Raw genomic sequence first — 17,089 nt, forward strand, 5'->3', positions numbered from 1 at the left:
GCCCCATTCGCCCCCCCCTTGGCTACGCGCCTGGCCTTGTGTTGAACAATGTTCCTCTGCTGGCATGTTAAGTTGAACAAAGCTAATCTAAGTAAAGAGTGCCATAACATTAGGGAGACAGTTACTTGTCTCCGTTTTGTAATTATCCCCGTAACGTAAAAAAAAAAAAATGGTGCGCCTTCGCACCATTCAACCCCGTTTGGGCTCAACATTCAGGAAGGACATGACTAAATTTTCTTCTGTCCCCCTCCTTCTCGCCTTGCCCCCCCCCCCCCCACAATCACTCCTCTCCTCATAGCTACACTCCATCCTTTTTTCTCCACACCTTTCTGTCTTTGTCCTTCTCCAGTTTATTCCCTACCCCCTTCCTTAGTCCTCTCTTTGTCTCTCCGCTGTTTATATCTCCCACCTCCATCTCCTCTTCCCTGGTGGTTTCTTTCTAGCTTTCTTCTCTCCATCCCTTGTCTACTAATCCCCTTACATCTATCTCTTTGTGTTCACCATGCTCATTAACCTGTCTGTAACCTGTGTGTGTTTTTCCCCTCTAGCTGTTACAGTTACTTGTCATTAGCCTTTGAAGAAGATCCTGCTAGGATCGAAACGTCAGGCCAACTTACCTTTACACATTATTAAAATGTGTCTTCTATTCTGGTTTCAGTTTCTTTTGACTTATTTGGTATCAATGAGTTCTTATATGTTCTCAAAATTTGGTTACACAAGTGCTACTAATTTCTGCAAATTTCAACCTCACTATTTTATTTCAAAATTTCTACTTGTTTTCTCTGGAATTTACAACTATTTTATATTAACAACTCCGCCTATAGGCCTAAGATCGATCACATCTGGAAAATGTTGACCTTTTACTTGAAATATCGTTTCATTGACAAATTGTGATTTTTTATGTTGAATTTTTAATTGCTTTAGTTTAAAACAGATGAAAAAAATATCAAAAATGGCACTCAAATTAGTAAGACTTGAAATTAATGTGGAGAATTCTGAAAACAATTCGGCAAGGAACATTTGGGGGTCGTCCCCAGCTATTGTCACAATAGTGGACTAAAACAAAATATTGGTCTTTATTAGTTTTCTTTAAACACAATGAATGGGGCAGTGCATTCAAACAAAAATGCAAGTCATCCGTCACACAAAGGCGTAAAGTATGCTCGTATGAAAGCCTCTGGAACCCGAAGACGATAACCTGTTTTATTTTGCTCTTATCATGTAAGTTTTCGGTCTTGCGACTTAAGGGCGAAAATAAAAGAATTCTAACACTCATACTTGTTACAAATTCTGCCAACTATTTATTAACACTTGGTTATATCATTCTTGTACGAATGCCAGAAAATCTATCTGCCAAATGGTATTTTATCTAGCTTGTAATATGCTAGAACGTTCACTTTAAAAACCGGCATAGTCACATGTGCGATCACACCGGCTTGAAGCTAGCAGACATTCTTAGCAGCCACTAACAGCAGCCAATTGCAGCAGACAACAGAATCCATTACAGACAGACCAGGGAGCTGTTAGAGTAGCAGCTCCCTGGACAGACAATAAGTTACATCAGCCATTAGTGCATGCCTTAGCGTTGCACTCGGTTGGGCCCTGTCATTAGTACGCGTAGGCAAAAGACGCCAACGGCCTTACAGGATTACGTATCCCTAGCAGCCATTCAGAGCAGATAATAGTATCAGAGGGGATCCACAGTAGTTTGTCTAATTTCAACGCCCTTATTTCTATTTATGTAGAGGATGCAGAACCCCGAATACAGTACCAGTGTGGTACTTTGTTAAGAAAAGTCACCCAAGAAAGAACCAGGGCACGAAAACCATACAACAACACAAACGATCCGCTCAACCCCAGTCCCCTTACACCCCAGTTCCCATGGCAACCACATATTTTTTTTATAGTACTTGACACTTCCATTACACCCCTGAAGGTTCCATGTCGATTCATAGTTTCCCCTTGGAGTTTTAGCATTTGTAAACTTGACCTCTAGTTGGCCTTTGATTTCGGGGGTCTTATATAGGTTCATTCTGTGGTATCTTCACACCAAGTTTGAAGAAAACCGGCCCAGCCGTTAAGGAGGAGTTCTTGACACAAAATTAGACACACACATGTACCACACACAATACATGACACACACGGGCAAATTTTGACCGTCCCCTAGTCAAAAATCCAACAGCTCAGTTCTTGCGCTGTTGTATAGTAAACCGTCGGTGTGCGGTTATAGTGTTGTTTCATTATTGTCTGCTCTTAGTCAGCTACTATATTCTGCTTACATAATGGCTGCTAGCTTCCATGTGACTGCGGTCACGCGATGTTGTTTGTTTATGTATACGTACGATCACAGGGTTTTCTCAATATAGAACCAGAAGCGCAAGATCGTGTACAGTCCGGACGGTATCGAATCCTCACAATGTACTCCACTATTTTATTCTTTTTCATTCTTTCGAGCGGGATTTTATGTCTAGATGCAGCTCCTTTTAACTTAACGTGGCCGTGGAACAGGAAAAATGTCGATCCAGAAGTAAACATGAATGCGGTAAGAATTATTAAGTTCAACCTGTTACTTGTTAGGTTAGGCTAGGAATGTGATGTAACTTGTTAGGCCTGGCCTGTGTTAGTTGGTTAGCTCTATTCAACGGCATTGTGTATTAATTACTGACCACACTGAAGGCAAATTCTAAGGTGTGTACAGGGATTGACCAATGGGGGACATGATATCAATGGCGTGTCTAAACGGTCGATAAGGATTAGGCCTAGGTTGAATAAACTATATGCTGGTATGTCTTGTTGGACTAACCAGTTGATATGATTTTCTTTAGGCCTAGCTTTAGGGTAATTAAGGTATAGTCTAGGCAGTAATACTCTGAGATTTCACTGAGGAATTAACCCCTTCTCCAGCCTAACCTCACTTAACACAGACCAAGCTATGTGTCCATGCTTGTTGAGGCTATGTTAACTTCACTTTAATGAAGGTATTTGTGAAATGATGAGTGTCTGAAGGGTAAAAATGAAAATGAAAAAAAAAAGTAAATCACAATATGGCAAGTATAAAAAATGAAATTAACACAAGATATAGGCTAGGCCTGAAAAAGTAATGACATAACTGAGATTTTAGGGATACCAACAAAAAAAGAAGAAGAAAATATATGATAAATAGCACAAAAAAAGAGAAGAGAATATATAACATAAACCTGGCAATATTTGCTGTCTAGAAGACCAGTACTGCAGTGGTCTAATGTATGTTTATGTTTTTCAAGTGCACTATTAGGAGCCTAGTATTATTTATAGGTTACAGTTCATTGCTCAGTACATTACAAACTGGTATTTGTTAGGTCTTTTGACTACAGTACAGTAGCTCCTGAGGATGGTAGTTGGGGCAGGCATAACTATGGCTGTTTGGTCAAAGTAGTAAGTTCGTCAAACCAAAGAAATGCTTTTCTTTCAACTAGTGTAACACTGAATTGAGGTAAGGAAGCCTTTATTAGATGTCTACAAAGTGTAAATATGTAACGGCACTACGCACAGGATTTTTATATCCGGGTTGAGTAGTAAACTTGCTTTTAATTTTAATGTTTCTTAAATTTCAGAGTTTGTATTGAATGCATGTGCATTTTGCAAGTGCCAATAAAGATCTTCCTTTAAAAACCATTTTGCAGAGTCAACTCATCCTGAGTAAAGGTTATCCTTGCATAGAATATTCCGTTTTGACCGACGATGGATTCATTCTCGGAGTACAGAGAATCCCGTACGGCAGAAACGAGACTAAATATACTCCAAGGCCAGTAGTCTTTCTCCAGCACGGCCTTCTTTGTTCATCCACAAACTGGATTACAAATCTGGCCAATGAAAGTCTAGCCTTCCTGTTGGCTGATGCTGGATACGACGTGTGGCTGGGAAATGTGCGGGGTAACACCTATTCTCAAAAGCACATCCGTTACACTCCAGATCAGGTGGAATTTTGGGACTGGAGGTATGTATAATTTTTAGTCATGGGATCGGTCCAAAAAGTTGTTCCAGGTTACCGGTTTACTAATTTCAGTCGGTACCCCTTTAAATTGCTGTTTAAAATCATCACATGCAATATTTTTCCCAATGATATTTTAAAGTGATCTATGAAAAGTTTGTGTACTTGCAAGTGTGCAATTCTAACAGTTATGAAAGTTCAAGTCTAACATGCCTCATTGAAAGAATTACCCTTGAAAATGTTGTTTGCCTGATTGAAGAATTCCTTAAAACATTGTTCTTGCTGTATATTTTCATAAAATTGCTATTTAATTAAGCAATGGGAGACAATTAACAGTATAGTTTGCAAACTAAACGTTCTTACAAGTAATATACGGCACTTACATAAAAACACAATGTCTTACTTGCTCTAGGCATATCCAATTGTTCTTTCATTGCCTTGCGCTAAAGCTAATCTACAGGTAAGGTGGGTTTTTCATCAAAGAGCAATCTAAGGTTTTCCCATCTGAAATAACTTTCTTAAGATTCCAAAGGAAAGATTCCAAATTTGATTTAAAATGTTGAATTTGGAAGCCACCCAATGTGTAAGTTGTAATCCATAAACCCTTGCTGGTTTCTCCCACATTTATGGTCGCTTTATCGTCGTAAATATAACTGCTGATTATTATGATTATCGTCGCAAAACTGTCGTCGGTAACTTTCTTTTGATTATTTTCAACCTTCTGAAAATGACCTTTTCACATAGCTTCGACCAGATGGCAGAGTATGACTTACCTGCAATGATCAACTATGCCCTAAATTTAACCCGTCGCAACCAGCTGTACTACATTGGTCACTCTCAAGGAACCATGATTGGCTTTGCTGGGTTTTCCAAAAATAAGGAACTTGCTAAGAAGGTTTGTTCACTTTAATAATTAATATTGTAACCCAAGAGATAACAAATATTTATATATATATTTTGTTTGTGAACATCCAGTCCTTAAAGTTTTGTCAAAGTTGAGTTTAGATAAATAGTGCTAGAAGGCCGAATGTGTTCTAGCAGGTTTTTCTTCAGAGACTCACCAGTCAACCTCTGAAGGGGATTCTGATATAATCAAACTGTTAGGTTCTCTTCACTTTTCCCTACACAGGAATTCTTTTGCAGTTGATACTTGCAGTTTTGTTCACAGTTTTGTCTGTCACGTTGAAGAGCTTTATGAGAAAGTTCTTCTTGGGAATTAACCCTCACATAGTACCTTCTACAGTGCAGGTCTACATCTCTTAGTGGAGTGTTTAGACTCGGTTGTTTTCTGAGTAAGAGATTCAGTCCAGTTTGTGATATGTATATCTACTGTTGCTACAAACCTTCAGGTAAAATTACCAAAATATACTATACAAAGAGCATTGTTTCAAAGGTCGCCATCCTGGCCGTTGCTTACTCAAGGATCACTGAGTACAGTGGGAAAGTGCCTCCGAGATTTTAGCCAAACTTTGTGAAAAATGTAATTTCACCCATAAAAAGAGGACCATCATCTTAAAGCATCCTTGTGAAAGTGTCATATGTATATGTATGCGCAGGACCAAAAATGTTATGTGTTTGGTGATGGTTTGAATTCTCTTTTCAACTTTTAAATGTAGGGTGCACCAGAATATGAATACACTCATGTTCATTAGCACAGTTTTGTACTCTACCTACACTTTGTCTACTTTTTTGACAGATTTTCCAGAACACATCAATTTATATAGTTTTTCAGTGACTTCATTGAAACAGTATTCAAAACATACAGTAAAAAAATTGATTAGAAAAGTTTGGAAACGATTTTTCATTTGGAATGAGCTAATTATGATATTAAATGAATAGATAGTTTGTTTTCAAAGGAAATTTAACTTTGGTTTTTTCTTGTTTCCTTTTTTCACCATGTCCTGATTTTAAATTCCTTATTCTTCCCTGCAGGTGAAAACTTTCTATGCTTTGGCACCAGTTTCTACTGTTGGTAATATGACCAGTCCTCTTCGATATTTAGCAACCTTCTTGCCAGAAATCCAAGTAAGGGACACGTTTTATCCTCTTTTTTGCTCTCTCTTTTTTAATACAGTATGTTAAAGATGATGTCAAGGAAACCTGTTCTAGTAATGTTGTTGTTCAGAAATAGCATTCAAAACATGTGACAATTGTTGCTAAAACAAAGGACTTTTATTGATCAGCACCTTTTGAAGCAAATTCATTTGTAAAAGGGAGAGGCCAAATGTGGTTTTAGTTTTAATGTTCAGAAGCCTGCAGAGCGAAACGATCGATATTCATTTGATGATCTTGGACGAGCACCGGCTTATATCAAGGCCGATCTTTTTCGATGAGTGTTCAGAGAATTTACTGTATGAGGCAGGCTTGTAGTTGATGCAGCCATTGTTTCTCCCGGTACATCCAGTAAAAGTGCCCGTTCCGAAGACTCTGTCCATCGACACTGCACGGCGGCCAGTAGGAATAGGTCAAGAGAATCTGGGGTCTGATGATTTTCAAAGGCATTGAAAGAATTGGGTGTGTTCAAAATTTGTGTAGCAGTTTTGATGTACCTCTGAATTTTGTCTCTTTTAAAATAATATGGTTGGTATGTAAACGACTGCTATACGTTCGTTGGACTTTCATAGCAGTTTGATAATTTTGCAGTGCTTTGTGAGATGCCATACTGGATATGATTACCTGTATGGTCATGGTGGGGGGGGGGGGGGCAGATACTGTCATTGCTTTGTTATTCCTTGGCAAGGAATTCGTTCGGTATACATGTTTTGATGGTAATGCAAAACGTGAAAGAAGTAATTGATGCTGCTAAGAGGGTACTGTGTTGAAGTTGTTTGTCTTATAAGATACAATTAGATGGATTATCAGCCCCAGTGATCCACAAAATGGGTCTTCATTTAAAATAGATCATCAAAACAGGAAAAGTCAGATTTTTGTGTCAAATTTTCTACTTTCTGTGCATATTACTAACATGTAACAAACTGATACAGGTCTGTTATTTTAGCAGCACGGTCTGTTTGTTTCGTGAAAAATAAAGTTAAGAAAATAACATCGCAGATGTAGACCCTCATGTTTTTTACACAACTATACTACAAAGTTGTCATTATTAAAATGTGTCTTCTTTTCTGGTTTCAGTTTCTCTTTGACTTATTTGGTGTCAAGGAGTTCTTACCAAGTGATTGGTTTACTAAGTGGCTGGCCACAGATGTTTGCTCGCCTTCAAGTGAAATCTTTTGTTCCAGTATCCTATTTATTATCTGTGGTTTTGATGTGAACAATTTGAATGAAGTAAGTATATACTTAATAAAATCCCTATAACTGGAAAGAAAACGTTTTAAAGCGTTGGCAAGGTTTTATGTTATTTTTTTAGAAATATTTACAAGTGGTTAATTCAGCAATTCTTGGTAAAGTTATACTATTTGTAGGGCAACAACGTGAATTAATATTTCCTACATCCGATTATTAAGTGAACTCAAATTGTTTCTTACATCAAAGGAACGATGAGGTAAGGTGTTTTCCTATTTTTTTTTATATTCTTTAGTTAGAACAGTTTTTTCCCCCAATTTTTTCCCCATCATGGATCAAGTATTTTCTGAAGCTGACAGCTGCAATTTTCATTGTAAGATTTTCTACGAGTAAAATTAAATCATTTGTTCTTGTGCAGTATGGTCATAGTTTTGCCAAACATATCTTGAACTGTGATTGTTCAAGCTGGGTGCACTCATTTTAAACATATTTCTACGAATAAAATATCAAAAACATATTCTAGTTTGGCATGACCAGTGTTGAGCAGTGTCCCTTAGAATGTTCCTTGAAGTTGCATGAAGATGTGAATGCTATGTAAAGGAGAGAGGTTAACTCAACAGTCATCATGAACCTATGTAATACAAATGCTTATAATGGTGTACCACGTACATAACAGCTCAGAAATAATTCTTATTCTATTATGGAGAAATCAACTTGTTTTTACAATTTTTTTTATTTCCATTCATATGTTGGACAGAAGTATTGAATCTAACAATCACATCACACAGCCACTTATGTCAATAGTTTCAGTTTTTTGCTTGATTAAATTATATACATTCTTTGTATCCTTTGACATACCTAGAAGGTTGGATTCACATTACTTGATTCTTGAAGCACAATGAAAAATGTGAAATCTTCCTTAAATCACCGATATGACATTTCATTGTCTCTCTTTCATTGGTTGATGACCAGAACATCTTCTGTAATTTATGCTATCCTCTGCAATGACATACCTATCTTCATCTTTCTCCCTCACAGACGAGGCTTCCAGTCTACCTGGCACACACGCCGTCTGGTACCTCAGTCCAGAATATGGTGCACTTTGCTCAGGTTGGTACTCTAAACTTGACCCCGATACACAACACCCCGCCCCATCCCTGCCCCCAGAAAGGTTCCGATGGTAGGGTAGGATTAAGTGTCTCTCGTCCGTGGGAGGTTAAATTTGCTGTAAGAGATAGGATAGTTTGTTTTTGCATCTTGTGTGATTGTTTTCACGTCTCGTGTGAAGGTAAAGGGCTCATAGTTTAGTTTGGTAAAGGCCCAGCACAGAGATAAGGGACTGTGTAAAAAGCATTGCCTGATGGTACCAAAACTGGGATAGTAACCACTGTGGTCAGTTTACGTCACCATGACTACTTCTGAATGTTTTAAGGATTGTCGCAAAACTATGAATACCACATGTGGCCAAAACTGTCAAAAATTGCTTTAAAAGTATGTTTCTAACTTTTTTGAAATTTTTTTATAACATTTTACCGTATCTAACAACATTTAATGTCACATTATTTATATAGTACTACCTATAAGTTATGCAGTTGGAAGATCTTTGAATAGAAAATATAACTTTTTGGATAATATTTTATCAGAAAGCATCGCAGTAGTATAGTGTAAGAGGAAGTGAGAGTGGGTGAGGTAGTAATCGCTAACATGCGGAAACTACTTCTATTGTAGCGCTAACAGTTCACTCTGTGATGATTGGAATTTAGGGAACACGGTCAGGCTGTAAAGTAACAGCATTTATGGACTAGATTTGTTTTAAAGTATCTTTCATCTAAAGTGAAACCTTTTGCTTTGAGGGGTTCCTTTGTTATCATTTATCAATGACCATTCAGCAAATCTCGGTAATTCAGTTTGTTTTGAATTTTATTTCGATTGCTCGGTGGTTCCGTGTGCTTCAAAAGGAGATATTGTTTTGATTTCCTTTCTAAGTTAAATACATTATGAAACAAATTATCTCTGCTTATCATAATATCATGAAGAGAACTTCCTCTAAATGCTGTTAATGATAAATGGATTAGCGTTACTTGTGATCCTTTCATAACCTCTCGAAATGAGTTTCAGCAAGCGTATAATACAATGTCACCTTCACCAAAATAATTTCACAAAGTCACATGCAGTGCTTTCTCTGGGTGACAAAACAGTGCTTTGGATTTTGTAAGGTTGATTTTAAAGCAGCATTTTGCATTTGGTCGCCGTTTTCTACTTTTCTGACATGTCCATCAAGTTTTTTACATATATCAATCACAAAACAGCAAACTAAGATATTACCCAAGTTTCTCCCTGCCAACAACGTTAATTGGCGAGCAATTAGGGATATTTGCAGATAATGAGAAAAGAGTCCACCAAAAATTCCACATTTAAAATTAATCGCATACAGTTCCCCCAAACCCACTAGTTTGAGTTTGAAAATAAAAGGATAGAAATAAAGAAAGAAAAATGGTATCTAAATGTTGCTTTAACTTCATGAATCTATCTGGCAACAAAATAGATTGAGTGACATCATCATGAAAGATAGCTGAAGTTCATTTCAGGAAAGAAAAATAATATTAGACAGTTTAGGACAAAATTTCACTTTTGTTCAAGTCTAAACTGTAAAAGGCAAAGCAATGATATTTTTTGCTCTGTAGTATTTGTAACATGATGACATCACAGATCATACACTGATGTCCTTTTTCCTGAATTAGCTGCGCAATTTTTTTCGATGCAAAAATATCTCTGATATCAAGAATCAATGATATCAAGAATATAGTGATACGGAAATATCACGATAAATGAAATGTTGTTTTCAATTTTCACAGAGAATCACGGAATACAATTTGTCCTTGGTATCTTTCACATTGTCTGCCAATGGCCAAATTCCGACAAAGTAGTTCAATTAAATTAAATTATATTAAAGGGGCTGCCCACTGCCCGACTGAACATTTGTAACAAATCATAGGTAATTTGGCAGCGTGGGTGTGTTTAAGACTACAACTGACAAAAAATTTGAGCAGTTTTAAGCCACATTGGCTTCAGTCGGGGACAGTCAACATGTAGTTGCTTCCTCACGTGCATCAGGTAGTGTGCAACACTGCATAGATTACCCAGTTTCAACAAGTGTAACCATTCCGGGTGTTGGGGGGGGGGGGATTATGTTGCATGTGACCTAAACAATCCCTGGTTGATCACAGTAAAACGGACGTTGTGGAGAGTTGTCAATTGTTCAACTTTGTTGTGTCTTCTGGACTATCAAAACCTTGGTGGTGGTTGCGGTAGAGTTGTGTTCGGTCATGGCAGCACGCGGCTGGCTCTACTGTCAATGGATTATCTTCCCCAATTATTGACAACGCAATTATCATTTAGAAAAACAACTCTTTTACTGATCTAAATCTTCTTCCCTCTATGACAGATGGTAAACTCTGACCTGTTCCAGATGTACGACTACGGCTCGGCTGATAAAAACAAGGCGCATTACAATGTGGTGAGTTTTGAATTCAATAGAAATCTCTCCCTCGTTGGCTCTTTGTCTCCTTGGTCCCCTGACTTTGGGTTCTTTCCTCCATTCACCCATGGCTTTCTATCCAATGCTATTGTAACAGTACTTCACTTGTCAACCACTCCCTGGCTCAAAAAAATATATAAAAAATAATAATAATAAAAAAAACCTTGTCTTTTCTTTGATGAAAAAAATCTATTTTCCCTCACAGGACCTCTCGCGAGGTTGATCAGGGGTTAAACTTCTTTACTACTTTAGTTTTGAATATATGGCATCAACTCATTCTGCAGTTCTCTGCAAATTTGTCAACAAAATCGGTGCGAAAATTGAATTTCACTGGCCATTCAAGCAGTTTGCAATGTCTCCCTATTATGCTTTAAACTTTGCACTGTAAAGCAGACCATGATTTTGATCCAGACGTCGTAGGAGTATGGGTTAAAAATCATGATTAGTAGTAATCTTAGGAGTAAAAAAGTACAATTTCCTGATTATGGGTACAAAGTCATGAGTAGTAGTAGTAGTTGATTTTTATTACATAGTCAAGAGAAGGAGTACATGCATAAAATAGATGAACTCTCTGCGTACATGTACGAGTACAGAAGATTGTACTCGAGAGGGAGGACACACTTTGAGTCCCCAAATCTGGTTCGAATAAAATTCATTTACAATTGACATTCCAACAGTTTTTCAGGTTTTTTTTTGAGGCTCTTCATATCATGAGGCTGTTCCTGTCCTATTGCCATGACTACATTAAAGGCATTGAAGACTCGCCCCAAACGCGTGCGGCCATCTGAAGTGACGTTTTGTTTGTGTCGCTACAAAATGCAGACAGTAATGAAACGTGATACCTTGTTATCTTTAGAGATGTCCATCGCTGCATTGTTTGAACACTGTGCTGTGGGTATTGACCGCAGCTGTATGTACTGACTATACACTAGTGTCTAATTACCGACGGTAGCAAGCTGTGTGTGTATTTTCTGGGATCGATGGTGGTGTCTAACACTTCTGTTACACCTCATTCAAAACTAGGTCAAATTACCGGCATTAGACGTTTCTTTTTGCGCCAGTCTTCACACCCTTTAATTCACAGTGAGAACTTTCTCTTTTTAATCTTTTAACCCATTACCTGCAGACCGTGCCTCCCCAGTACTACCCGGAAAATATGACTACACCGACGGCCATCTTCTCGGGCGGCATGGATTGGCTGGCCGATCCTGAAGACGTCAAGGGGTTAGTCCCGAAGATCCAGCACCTGGTCGGGAACAATTTCATCGCCGAGTACGATCATTTAGATTTCATCTGGGGTCTGAGTGCGGCGGACAAAATATACAAACCGATCATCGAGAAGATCGGACTCGCAGAGGCTGACGATAAACTGAGGTTTAATAAGAGGTGATGTCAGCTTGTAGTTAACTATGAGTGGGTAATATTAGAGACATGAATATTCATAGAGTTATCATGTTCCATCTAACAAACTCAGAAACTATATATATATATATATACTTATTATAGAGTGACGCAGCTTAAACCTGGAACGGCAGAATATCTTAAACATTTCAGTAAAAGACGCATGGAAATATACATTCGCTAATTCCTGAATTTTGTCTTAAATAATTTTAAATGGAACAGAGAGTTTGAATAATTAGAAAGAAAGCATAGACCAAATACCTATGTATAAGGATTTTTTGTTTCATTTTAGTATTAGACCTGAAAGTTTTACTGATGTACAGTTAGTAGTAAAAGAAGGTCTAACCAAGCAGAGGGCAGCATTATTCTTGTAATATTGAGGTCAAATAAGTGGCCTTTAACTTAATGAATATTCAGCACCTGTATAAAGATACGATGGCTGCCTAGAGGCGAATTTTAATGTAAGTTATGATGACCAAATATTTGGCTTGCCTGCAAACTTCCCTTTTTATATGTCTTCATATGTATCGTGTACAATACTTTTCTTCGACAATGAGTTCAAACGCTGGCTGAAGCTTCAAAGGGGTGTGAAAATATTGACAGCGAGGCTATCTTTGTTTCAATTAATTATTAAAAAAGTGCCGCTGATTGTAGGAACGTTTTGTACTGAGACTGGTTTGTCACATGTGAAAAACTCAAAATTCAAAGAAAATCTCAATGCTGTAGTTTTGCATCTACAGTCATGTTGTAGCTTGGCTGTTTTGTACTGAGACTGGTTTGTCACATGTGAAAAATTCAAAATTAGAAGATTTCTCTCAGCTGTATAGGTTTGCATTTGCAGTTTGATTGTAGCTGGGTTGATGAATAATGAAAAAATAAGGTCATGTGAGTAAGTACCTTTTAACACCACCAAAGTTGGGTAAGGAATGATGGATTAGGTCAAAAATAATTTAAAAAAATTAAAAGTGTTGTCAAATGAAGAAATGAAGCCAAAGTTAGATTCAATTTGTGAGACAAAAGTTTGTCTTTAACTGCGATTTCTCTTATATGAGAGGTGGTAACAGGTTTGTGGACACTGGAGGTCGTGAGCATACCTGGGGTGGGGGGGGGTGGGGAGGGTTCAGAGGCCATGGTTGCCTGGAAAAAGTTTGTTAAACGTCCTAATGTCAATCGTACTAACAATAAATGAGATAAAATGCAATGTTAAATAGGCAGAAGAACATTTACTTGTTGCTATTTGTGAGTGTTCAGAGCCAATATTTTTGATGTCAGATGATGGCATGGGTTATAAAAGTTGGATTGCCATCATTTCATCTTTGACTCCTTCTCTGAAAGGGTGGGGCAGCGATGTAGGTCATAGGTTTGCGAGGCCATCTCACAAAATTAATACAAAGGGAATCTCCTGGGTTACAGATGTTATGTCTGAATTCCTGGGTATAGTCCTGATCAGGGTTATAGCCACGCTGGCCGGCGGCGGCCGGTGGTAACCGCCACTCACGCCTGCCGGCCAGCATTGGAAGTGAATAAACAGTCCACTGGCCGGCGCAAAAAAATAGTAAAATGCTTGTGAAATACAACAAAAGTAACAAATTTATCTTTCCCTTGCCGTAAAACATGATAATAACGTCACCTTTTTCTGTTATTTACCAATTGTAAATCTGAAAAGTAGCAAACATCACCCTTAAGCGGGCCCCTGGACCCCCGGCCGTGAGATGCGAGAGCTTCGCTCGCTACGCTTCGCAAATTTATTTAACCAGCACTCACAATCTCCTAGCTATAACCCTGGTCCTGATTGTACATGATGGTGAGACTACTGTGAACAATTCATTGGATGTCAACAACAATGCACCTCACAGGCATATTCACTTGTTTAGTTTCCCTTGAGCTTGTAACCGGTTTGTCGTTTCAAACAAAGTGTTAGGAAGTTTTTAATCTATCACCAAAACTGCAAATCAGTGGGTGAGTCAAAGTACTTTAGAACAGGTACAATTTTTAACCTATGTTAAGTTTGTCTGTCCTGATTTTAGAGCTTTGATTAAAATTTACAACATGAGTTGCACCTCTGTCTTTTAAACAGTTAATTCACAAAAAGAAGGGCAGGGGGTTGGGGGGGGGAGGGGCTGGAGGATATGGTGTGGGAGGTAGAGAAGGAGTCACATTGGTACAGAAGCCTTTCTGGAGTAGCAGAACCACATTTTCTAGGGGTCAGGTAGTATAGCATTTATCTTGAGGTGCAGTATTAATTTCATAAGGAGAAATGTAAGGAAGGGTAGAGGGGCTGGGTGCAGGGGGGGGGGGCGGAGGAGGTCAGCCAAGATTGCCCTGAGGGTGTTTTGAGGATTTATATCAAAACGGATTATGATTAAAGTACGCCTTGTACCGGGGAGAGATGTAGCATATATATTTTAAAGGAGAATTTCTGGAAAACTATCGAAACATTACTAGAACTCAAATTTTCCTTCTTTGACTATAACATATATGGAGATCTTCTGCCCAATGATATATTATCATGCCTATGTGTCTTCCAAAGTGACAGGGGTGTAAAATTATTCGTAACCTTTGAAAATTGATAACCCTTTGTAGTTTTGTAAACATTTAACTTTTTGTGGATGTTTTAATTGTTTTGTTATTTTATTCTTTCATTTTCATCATGATTAAATACTTAGTGACTTTTGGTCCAAGATGTTTAAAAAATTTCAGGTTGTATTTATGGGGAAATATGTCAGTTTTGGCTAATTATTTTATTTGATGTTAGAACAGCAAACTGTCAGTGTAAATATATATGCTAATATTCAGAAACATTAAAAAATATAGAAATAAAATAAACGTGCTAACAGACTGCTCCTCTACTTTGAAAAGTCAATGTGAGTAAATGTCTGAAGGTAAGAGGGCTTGGAAGATTTAATTATTAGGTGGATGTTCTATGAACGGAAAATGGAGGAAAAAGGGGAACGTGGACAAATGGGACACACAAGATTATTGGAACATGGAAGAGAGCGAGAAAGGGGATTTTTTTTTTAATTTCCTGACTGATTTATGTAGGGGCTGAACCTATATGGCAGATCCATAGGTGAATGAAGGGTTCTATAAAGGAGGGTAAGACTGACACATATACACTCAGAGGGGGGGATCTGGGGGTCATTTTTCCAGAGAAAAGAATTAAAGATTTATACATCAAATGGTACATTCTGAGGCATATTGAGACCATAAATAATTTTTATTTTTAGCTCTAAATGCAAGATTGTGCTAATAAATATTCTTGATTTTTTGTGTTTGGCTGCAAAGTTTGTGTGTGCCATTTTGTAGTCCTCTGATACTTTCCCCATCTGTATGTAGAAAAACCTCTCCAGACTGAATAATTTTTCCTGTGACTGATGCTAGACGGTGTGCCCCCACCCCCATCCCCTCCTCTTTTGTACACACCGCTGCAAATGTGAGCCCCATGTTTATACTTATCCTAAATTGCATGTGTAAATACTATCATAAACTTTATAACATTTTTTCTTGAGTGATTGATACTATTTTCTAAAGTACACCATGTGCACAAAAAAATAGCAAAAGTTAATACCCTAAGAAATCATTTTATTTTATTTTTGTCTTCGATATGCTGCATAAAATGAATAAAGATAATTTTTTTTCGCTTTACATGTGAAAATAGCTTGAACTGCATATGATCAACTTTGCCAAAATTGACCAGAGACCAGACAATAAAAATTTGATAATTAAACAGCCATTTTGTAAGAGGTGAGTTATCCTCAGTGTCTCATGTTGCTGCATTGATGATGTGTACTTTACCAAGTTGACCTTCCATTTGGCTTGAAACAAAGAACACTGAAAATGCCAACATACTGTCGTGAAATGTTATTTCAATGTTTTTTGAAATGATACCTCGTATCTCACTTTGTGCAATACCAAAAATGAGGTTTAAACGTGTGGGACTCTTCATTGATGCAAATGTTTTCTTAAGATTGTTTTCCGACTCTAATATCAATTCTGGTAAAATTTTAAAAAGTGTGATAAATTTTTGTATAGTGTATTGTAACAGTAGAAACATATTTGGACAATGGATGAGTGAGTGTTATGTAAGTTCAAACAATGTTACACAGCTATAGTGGGTTGAACGTTTTTGAAAAATGTTTCGTATTGATATCACGCGTAACGAGTCGATGCTTTGAAAAAGGATGTAAAAAAAAATATGTCATTTTAAATGCTTTCTCAATATTGAAGAAGCACATCCTGTGCTTTTGAAACTGGCTTGTGGGAAGTTTTCTTAAAGGAGCCGAGTATTGGATGGTTGTAGGCTTAGGCAACTTATGATAAGTATGAAGTCAAGTATATATATAAACAATAAGATTTAGTTTCCACACATGTGTACCTGGAATCTTTAGTTTTTCTGATCCCAAGTCATGAAATCAGCCATCAGTGCTAAGCACACAATGTTTTTGGACTCGAGTGGAGTGGATTTCCATGGAGTGGCTTTTATACAATCTCTTCTGCGCTGTTACTATTTTCTTTTACGTATCAGTGGTCTCTCTATGCAAGACTATGTTTCCTGTAAAGTAACATATTCAAGTGTAAATATTAATTTGTAGCAGTTTTTATTGTACTATAAAATTATTCAAAATATACTTTAAAATTGGTACTGATTTGTCTGTGTTTGTCATCATTGTCTGTCACAGCTGGCATATTTACTGTATTTAGGAGGGCTTCGTGGTCAAGGACTCAAGGCAGTGGACTTGTGATCTAAGGATTACAGGTTCGAGCCCTGGCCAGATCATTGCGTTGTGTCCTTGAGCAAGGCACTTTATCTCCATTGCCTCTCTTCACCCAGGTGTATAAATGGGGACCTGCGAGGTAACTTGTAAATATAGTTGCGTGCGCCGGTTTGTGGCTGCACCCTATGGGAAGTCCCCCCAGGGCATAAGGGATGTCTTCATGAA

General features: G+C 37.7%; 1 protein-coding gene across 1 annotated transcript; it reads left to right on the forward strand.

Moving 5' to 3' along the window:
- Positions 1-1,485: 1,485 nt before the first annotated feature.
- On the forward strand, positions 1,486-16,791 carry LOC139965092 (gastric triacylglycerol lipase-like). The gene is made up of 8 exons (XM_071967349.1): positions 1,486-2,542; positions 3,663-3,976; positions 4,715-4,865; positions 5,903-5,995; positions 7,100-7,252; positions 8,249-8,320; positions 10,656-10,727; positions 11,875-16,791. The coding sequence occupies exons 1-8, from the start codon at positions 2,318-2,320 to the stop codon at positions 12,136-12,138; spliced, it is 1,344 nt and encodes a 447-aa protein (XP_071823450.1). The 5' UTR covers positions 1,486-2,317; the 3' UTR covers positions 12,139-16,791.
- The last annotated feature ends 298 nt before the right edge of the window (positions 16,792-17,089 follow it).

The sequence above is a fragment of the Apostichopus japonicus genome, chromosome 1 (genome assembly GCF_037975245.1).
Source record: "Apostichopus japonicus isolate 1M-3 chromosome 1, ASM3797524v1, whole genome shotgun sequence".
Taxonomy (NCBI): domain Eukaryota; kingdom Metazoa; phylum Echinodermata; class Holothuroidea; order Aspidochirotida; family Stichopodidae; genus Apostichopus; species Apostichopus japonicus.

Coding starts and splice junctions, on each gene's coding strand:
- LOC139965092 (XM_071967349.1), top strand. CDS start 2,318: ATGTTGTTTGTTTATGTATACGTACGATCACAGGGTTTTCTCAATATA. Junction 2,543..3,662: donor CAGAAGTAAACATGAATGCG/GTAAGAATTATT, acceptor ACCATTTTGCAG/AGTCAACTCATCCTGAGTAA. Junction 4,866..5,902: donor ATAAGGAACTTGCTAAGAAG/GTTTGTTCACTT, acceptor TCTTCCCTGCAG/GTGAAAACTTTCTATGCTTT.